The 8,465-nt window shown below is 45.6% G+C and overlaps 1 protein-coding gene across 1 annotated transcript; it reads left to right on the forward strand.

Annotated features, from left to right (window-relative positions):
• Nucleotides 1-3,256: 3,256 nt before the first annotated feature.
• On the forward strand, nt 3,257-5,105 carry LOC135634938 (receptor like protein 29-like). Its single transcript, XM_065145694.1, has one exon. It carries the CDS (start codon nt 3,460-3,462, stop codon nt 4,951-4,953), a length of 1,494 nt encoding a protein of 497 aa, XP_065001766.1. The 5' UTR covers nt 3,257-3,459; the 3' UTR covers nt 4,954-5,105.
• Nucleotides 5,106-8,465: the final 3,360 nt, after the last annotated feature.

The following is an 8,465-nucleotide window of genomic DNA, read 5'->3' on the forward strand; positions in this document are numbered from 1 at the left end:
ATGGCGAAAACTTCCCGTCAGGACAAAAACTTCCTGCCAAGGCGAAAACTTCCTACTAGGACAAAAACTTCCCATCGAGGCAAAAGCTATCGAGGACAAAGATTTCCCGCCAAAAACTAACGTGGCGAGAATCTCTTGCTCGGGCATAGCAGTCATATAGTGCCCGAGTCATGATGCTCGACCGCATCAGTCATACGGTGCCTAAGCCGTGATGCTCGGCCACATTAGTCATACAGTGCCCGAGCCATGATGCTCGGCCACATCAGTCATACAGTGCACAAGTCGTGCTGCTTGGTCACATTAGTCATACGATGCCCGAGCTGTGTTGCTCCGTCGCATCAGTCATATAGTGCCCGAGTCATGATGCTCGGCCACATTAGTCATTTAGTGCCTAGGTCGTGCTACTCGACCGTATTAGTCATATAGTGCCCGAGTCATGATGCTTGGCCACATCAATCATTCAGTGACTGAGTCATGATGCTCGACCACAGCAGTCATACAATGCCCAAGCCGTACTACTCGATCACATCAGTCATACAGCGTTTGAGTCATGCTGCTCGGTCAAATCAGCCATACCATGCCCAAACCGTGCTATTCGGCCACATCAGATCGCAGTACCCGAACCATGTGGTTCGGCCACACCAGTCTACAACACCTCAAACCGTGTCTCACAGTTATGCCAGCCTTCAAAAAACCTAAATCGTGATACCCAACTACGTCGATCCTTCAATATCCAAGCCAAGGTACTCGTCGACTCCGATCGAAGCGCCATGCCCAATGTCGAACAAAGCCACTCGTCTAATCAAAATCCTGACAGTCTTCCCCAGCAGGCCTCGCCTATGACAAACCCCCACTCTAAAAAATCCTCAACTAACCATCGGCCATACCCTAGTCATTACATAGGCAAACCCGACCCACAAAAACACACCACGCCATGCACTAGGCCCCTCGGGGAGCAACTCGGTACAAGATGCTCTTTGAAGGGGTGAGAGAATGATAGGGCACATTTTGGTAACCTGCCCTCTAACCACTATTCACAGCCAGGTCCGCCCGAACACAGTGCCACCCCGCAAAAGCCGGGATGACATAGCCCGAGCATAGTGTTGCACCACAAAAGTTAGGACGACACTGCCCAAGCACAGTGCTGCCCCGCAAAAGTCAGGACAACATCACCCGAGCATGGTACCATCCCGCAAAAGTCGGGTCGACAACTATAAATATGACAGGTATGGGTGGTCTCCAGGGAGAGAGAGATAAAAAGCCTCTCGCAAGGCCAGTATAGGCGATAGTTTTTTGCCACTCAATTCTAACCAGAGCTCGGAGGGGTCGAAGTTGGGAGCCCCTTCTCGACCCCGACCTATGTGCAGAGACTGGAGGCCAAGAAGAAGGCAGTCGACCTGAGGGAGTCTCCGACTTTGAAGCCAGAGCCCAAGCCCGACCTCGTCCGACCACCATCCACACCGATCGAACGCCGACGTGCATGATCCTACGCACTCGGGACTGAACCAAGCCGTGCCAGCTCAGGTGTAAAGGATCCCGATCAATCACTTTGACTATATCAATATTCAATGTTACTGTTTTATATTTCTCTGATGCACAGTACATGACACCACTCAAACAATCTCCAGAACAAAATTTAGTAGTCCAAGTAGGCCCTGTCCCGGCCCATTAGTCTTTCAAAGTCGAACCTCCTTGGCATCCATCATCCTAAGCTGTGATATTGCAAGTATGGTAGATGGTAGCGCTGAGAAGAAACTGGCAGAATACGGATCTTTATTATCAGGAGGAAGAGGAGAACACCACCAGATGGCTCGCAAAGTCAAAAAGTGTCAACTTCATCGAGGACATAATCCTGTCAGACAACACTGTGGAGGGATTTTTCTGCTTGTGGGTTTTACTGGTACAAGGATAAATAGGTGTTGCATGTCGGACAGACTTCGGCTCCGAGTGAGAAGATCCAAGAGCAACATGGATCTTTGAAGGCCAGACAAAGTATTTTTCTTCTCCCTTGTATTATCTGGCCGGTAAACTACCGACCTATGGCAATTTCAATCACCATAGTTGAGAAAACTTGCAATTGTTCATAACCTATGATTTCTTGATTTGTACAAGCAATGTACCCATTATCTGTGCGTTGCCAGTCTCGAGAAGTTGTCGATTCTTTCGTTCAGCAGCTGAGGAGTGATGCTTTCCCTGTGACCAGTCTCTCCATCAGCCTTTTGTTCAGAGAATTGGCATCTACGAGTTGTAGCTTCTTCGGTTTGCAGTGCAGTTCCATATGCTTTCACCTTTATTTGTTTAACTGTGTAATGCAAACTATCGAAATCACTAAATAAAGGAGACATTTTGATGCCATCGTGGGTAAAGCGGCAATAAACTGCCGTGTGAAATGATGACACGGTAGTTCCTTTCTCTGTCCGACATTGTCGCATGTTAATATTGTAACAGGGTTAGATTGGATACCTGAGCTCCTCTGTTGGAAACAGGAGCTTCTGATCTATCTACGTTAGATTTTGGAAACGCAAGTGTTTGGTAATGATGTCTTCTAGCTGTCAGCACTCTTTAAATCTTGGCAGACCAGAACTAAGCTTCCCAAGAACCAGTTGCGTTGAAACCATGAGAGCCCAGCCTACAAATCTGTGTTCTGACATTTCTGGCTGGAGTTCCACGCTTCGGTATGTTAGAGAGAAAAATAGTTGAAGGAAAATTCTCAGCAGTCAACTGTTGGTGTGGTGCAATACAAAATCCATAAAACTGTGAATTCTTCTGGCAGAAGAGGTTGGGGAGCGGAGTTGTTGAGACTCTCATCTTCTTCTTCCTGATGCTCCGGGATATTTGCTACAGATGATCCATGTCGCCTTCCCTGGAATCCTAAAAAGGCTCAACGAGACCCTCAGCCCGAGACTGATCTTTCCTCTGCGGCCCACTGTTTGAAGACGCCAGAGAAGCACCTGTTGCAGACTGCACACGTTCATTGATGGCGCACCTTCAACAATCTCAGGCCCTCTCGGGCCCAGCTGTGTTCAGTCACATCTACTGTTGCCAGAGTCTACTGATCAGATCTCCTCCGAATGACTAACTTCGACTGCAAAACTGCATGTGTCTGCTGCGAGCACTGCTAATTAGCTTCACGTAGAAGATCTTGGTCGGGTTCCCAGAAGCTTAAGCTGGTGACGAAGACCCGAGCTTGCATTTAAGTTCCAACGACAGTTGCGGTCAAAGGATGAGCCGGTGCACATGCTTGGACGGAGGCCGCCCTGTAATCCTGCGTGCACGTGTGGCAGCAGTGGAAGAGGAGCACGAGCTGCCGCTGATGAATCTCCATTCCAATCCTTGTTGACCCTACATGGTTGCACGTCTCCAACGTAGAACACCGGTGCCCCACCAACCCATCATATCAGTCGCATCAAACCCCACTGCGGTTCATCTTCTTCCTCGCACCGTCTCTCGAGTGCTGTCATGAGAATCCAGCCCAACACTGTAAGACTAAGACCTTTCCGCCATCTCCGCTTGAGCTTCCCCTCCCTGATTACGATGTCTCACGCCAAATGTTTGCCCTCTCACCTCCTGCTTCTGACCCTGCTCCCCCTTCTCTTCTCGTCTTTGGCATGCATCTCTGCGTTCAGCAACACGAAAGGGAACGAACCGAGGGCCAATGACCCGATGCTGGAGTCCATCACCATGGACCCCGTTGAGAGGGACACCCTGTTCCGTGTGATGAAGAACATGTCCTCTGACAGGGACTGGAGGTCCTCCAACCCTGATCCCTGCAAGCCGGACTCCTCATGGCCTGGGATTGAATGCAAGCCAGGCTTGGACAACCTGCTCCATGTCACAAGGCTGGACTTCGGCGCTGCGCCCAACCCGACCTGCAAGGAGAGCGCCACCTTCCCGTCCGAGATCTTTGAACTCCCTTACCTCGCGTCCATCTTCTTCTTGGACTGCTTCAAGGGTGTGGAGACCAGCCTCTCCCTTCCGCCGCCCACTCGTAAAGCACCACCACCAGCATATGCTTCACTCCAGCAGCTCAGTCTGATATCAAACCCATCCTTCGTAGGTGCTATTCCATCCCACATCTTCTCCCTCACCTCCCTTCGGGTCCTCACTCTCTCGCAAAACCGACTGCATGGTACAATCCCTGACAGCATCTCTGAGCTAAACTCTCTCGTCCATCTCGACCTCAGCTACAACTCCCTCACAGGCGGCATCCCGAGCCAGATAGGTAGGCTTAAGGACCTGGTAGGCCTTGACCTAAGCTATAATTCCCTCACTGGATCCATCCCACCATCCATTGGCCAGCTGCGCCTGCTTCAAAAGCTTGACCTGAGCTCAAATTCAATCGCTGGAATCGTACCTGATAGCCTCCAGAACCTCCGCTTCCTTGATTTCTTTGCCCTCAGCAACAACAACCTCAGTGGGGAGTTCCCAAAAGGCATAGCCAAGCTCCAGAACCTCCAGTACTTCATAATGGACGACAACCCAATGTTCGTAAAGTTGCCGTGGCAGCTGGGGAGGTTGGCCAAGCTTCAAGAGCTTCGCCTATCTAATTCGGGTTACTCCGGCGTGATACCAGGGAGCTTTGCTTGGCTACGAAATCTCACCACTCTGTCCCTCGAGAACAACAGGCTCACAGGTGGGATTCCAGCGGGGTTGAGTGACCTTGGGAAGCTGTATCACCTTAATTTGAGCAGTAATCTATTGAGCGGCGTCGTTCCCTTTGACGCTGGCTTCTTTAAGAGGCTTGGAAGTAACATGGACTTGAGGGAGAACTCAGGACTCTGCATCAATGGGTCTCAGAGCCTCGACGGCATTAACGTTGGGGTTGATGTATGCAGAGATAACGGGAGTGACTCTTCGCTTCCTAAGTCAGTGGACAAATCAGGTGGAGCTCCATTTCAGGTCTGCAACTTCTACTTTCAGCTAATGGGGACTGTAATTATCTGGAGTTGGTAACATTTGCTTCTGTTCTTTCTTCTTTGACTTCCTCCTTATTCCCTCATCTCAAGTGATAGTTTTACCTCCTCCCTCTTCTATCAATCTCTCTTTTGACTCTTCTTTTGGAGTTTGTATGTTGTAGTCGTAAAATGAAAAGTTGGATGGATTGACACTGCCTGAAATTTTGGATGTTCTTCTAGTTCTTTAGCAGAGGCAAATCTTCGTCAAATTTAGAGCAGACTGAAATAATCTTCACAAAATTGGGCTCTCTGTTTCCTGTACTGCGTTTCAACTTAGGACAGCTTTTATGGCAGTAGGTGTGAATGATCTGAGCGCAACTTCCTTCTTTGGCAGATGTTAACGATTGATATTTCACCAACAAGATCTATGCTTCTGCTCGACGCAAATTATTGTGGCTGTTTTAATGATAATTCACCAATAAGTTGATTTGTTTGTTGTCGTTTAGTACTCGAGCTTCTTAATCCGGCTAAAAGCCAAAAAGAATCCAGAGAGAGAGAGAGAGAGAGAGAGAGAGGAGACACTTTCTCCGAACAGGTGAAACTCGAAAGACAAATGAGAAAGCAAAATACATTGTTCTTTGGAAGTTGTGGCAGAGCCAGCTAGGAAGTCACTTAGAGTTGGTCCGTGCGAAGTGACAGGTTTTACTGAGGTAGAGTTCTTGTCACATCTCTCCTTGCAACTGTTGATCTCCATGGCCATAGATGTTCGGCTGTTCTTTTAACAAAGATTGATTCATCAACTACAGTAAGCCGAGAAAAAAAATTGGACCTTTTTGCGGACATTAGGCGATGCGGATTGGGCTGTTGTCTTGTCTTTCCCAAATGATCGAAATGATACGGGGCAAGTCGACGATACATGCATGCTCTTTGCTGCATCCTAATGCACAGGAGAGGTATCGCACGCATTTGTGATCGAAAAGAAATGGCGAGCGAGTGCTACCGAGGTCTGACAAGCGAGAGATGGTAACGCAGCAGAAAGGGACAGTGTTTTCGGAATGGCTCACATGGGCGTGCGGCAGTGCACCGAGTCCTGGAATCGAGGGCGTGCCCGGGGCCACCGTGTGTGTCTTCGCGCATCGAATCCGGTGCTCGCTCCACGCTCGCGCTGTGCGTCACAGTGGCGAGATTGTTTGCCCTCGGCTCCATCGAAAACCAATTATGGAAAGAAAAGGACTGCAATCTGCAGAGGTTGAAGTGCTGTTGCATGCGAGAAGGATGGGGGGAAGAAGTGTTGTTGTTTCTTGGGTTTGGAATTACAGTCGATGGTGGAAATGGCTTCAAAAGTGAAGGGGGGGGAACACAGTGACGTTGTTTCATCAAATGGTGAATGAACGTTCATCTCTCGAACACACACCCCATCGCGTTGTTTCGTCTAATGGTGAACATTACCTCTCGAATCAAACACCTGCAGGGTTGGCGAAAAGGACAGCATCGGCCCAGGAAGAATCATATATCAGCATCGGGGACAGCCATTTCTGCGGTCGAGTGTGAAATCCTGCACAGGGCGGATAGGGACCATTCGTCCAACAGGGTTGAAGCTTCGTGGGTTGCGTGCTAGCGCTACAGCTCCTTTTCGCAGTGAGTGCTCGGCTTATGATCCGCGGGAATTGGTTTTGTCAGATCTATTATGTCGATCGATTTCAAGTAAGAACGCAAAGATATCGAGGCTTTTAAATGAATTGGATTGGTGTTTGCTATCTTTGTCTTTGTGAGGACGAGTTCGACAAGCACTTTTGCATGGCATGAAATCTCACAAAGACTATTATGCAGGGAGGTGACTTGCCTAAATTTGTCTCCATCGTGCACTACCCAAAAGATTGACCCCTAAAATGATAGATTGTTAGCTTAAAAAAAAAAAAGAAACGATGAACATTTCTTGTTGTCACGAGGAAATCTTTCTATTTTATTGAGAAAAATCCTTCGTTCTGTTGAGAAAAATTATTCCTCCTAATCTGTATAAATAGGAGAGGGACATGTTAATGTATTTAAGCTTTTTCACTTCTTCAATAAAACTTCTTCAATAATTATTCTTATCTTCTATTATTTTCATCATGGTATCAGAGCAGTGAGAAAAACGTCGTTGAGAAAAGCAAAGCTTCGCCCTTGCCTGAGGCTCTACGGCAAATCTTCATCTTCCTCACCGCGATAGTCTTCGTTGATGTGTCAACAGTCGACGGACTTAAGGAGAACGAAGGACGGACTTAAGGGAAACGAAAAAAATGTTTATGCCCTCACAGCAACAGCAATCGCAGTAGCAGTAGCGATCTGCTCTAAATCATTCTTTGCATCGATCCAAGATTGGTATCCTTGACAAAAAAAATTTTCCTCCTAATCTATATAAATAGGAGAGGGACATGTTAATGTATTTAAGCTTTTTTTTCTTCTTCAATAAAGCTTCTTCAATAATTGATTTTATTTTCTATTATTTTTATCTCAAACAATTGGTCAAATATTTAAGAGACACTACGAAGGACTTTAAACGTTTATAAATGAACCAAACTAGCTTTGACTTTTCCTCCTTTCTACCATGTACTTTTAGGATTCAAGTAGTGTTTGAGATGAAAGAGCAAAATTTGACTTCCATATGAGCAAGTGTTTCATAGGTTTGTTTGATCGTCCCTATGCCATCCTGTGTCATCATTTTTACCTTCTTACACCACTTACTCATTTAGTAGAATAGGGTACAATAGCACCTGTTACTTGTTTTATTCCTTGGTTGACCATTATTGCATTGACTTTTCCTCACTTTTGACTAAAATCCTTCTAACACAAGCATAGGTCTTCTCTAGCATTCCTTTTTTTTTTTGGACTTTTTGCTTGATACTTAATATTCTTACTTATTTCATCATCCTTTCTTTGATCAATACATCTCCTATACTTAAAAGCAAGAGACTGATAATTATATTGTAAGGCTCACATCATTTTTTTTTTCTTTCTTAGCTCACATCATTTATGTCAATGAACTTCATTCATTGATTGCATCAGGATTCTCACAAGCAAAAATGAGCTTTAGAGAAGTTCATCGTTTTATTGTTCATTAAAAACATAAGTAGTTTTAGAATTCATAATTCTTGTATTACCAAAGAGAATTATAAAATTATAAAATTTAGATTATCCAACCGAAGACCTTATTTTAGCATGAGAGGAGTTAAGAGATCATGAAAAGCCACAAGATAATGAATGATACAACAACACAAGTATGCCCATAATTTCTTAGCACTTGTTTTAGGCATAATAGTAACGCAAAAAAGGGTTACATTGATGAAAAGTGGGCGATCTAACAAGAACCTACATACTTAAAACTCCTTAAAGAATGTTGATAAGACAAAACCGGTTTAAAGGAGTGATCTCTTTATTATTATTTTTTTTTATGGAAAGAATGTAAAATGAAAAGTTGCTTTCCAACAATGGGAAAGACCTAAAAAAGGGACACAAAATTTTAATCCTTGTGATATTTTTTTTTTCAAGACACCTAAAAAAGCTCAACAAACTCAAAATATCAGAACTTAT

The sequence above is a fragment of the Musa acuminata genome, chromosome BXJ3-4 (assembly GCF_036884655.1).
Source record: "Musa acuminata AAA Group cultivar baxijiao chromosome BXJ3-4, Cavendish_Baxijiao_AAA, whole genome shotgun sequence".
NCBI classification, from domain to species: domain Eukaryota; kingdom Viridiplantae; phylum Streptophyta; class Magnoliopsida; order Zingiberales; family Musaceae; genus Musa; species Musa acuminata.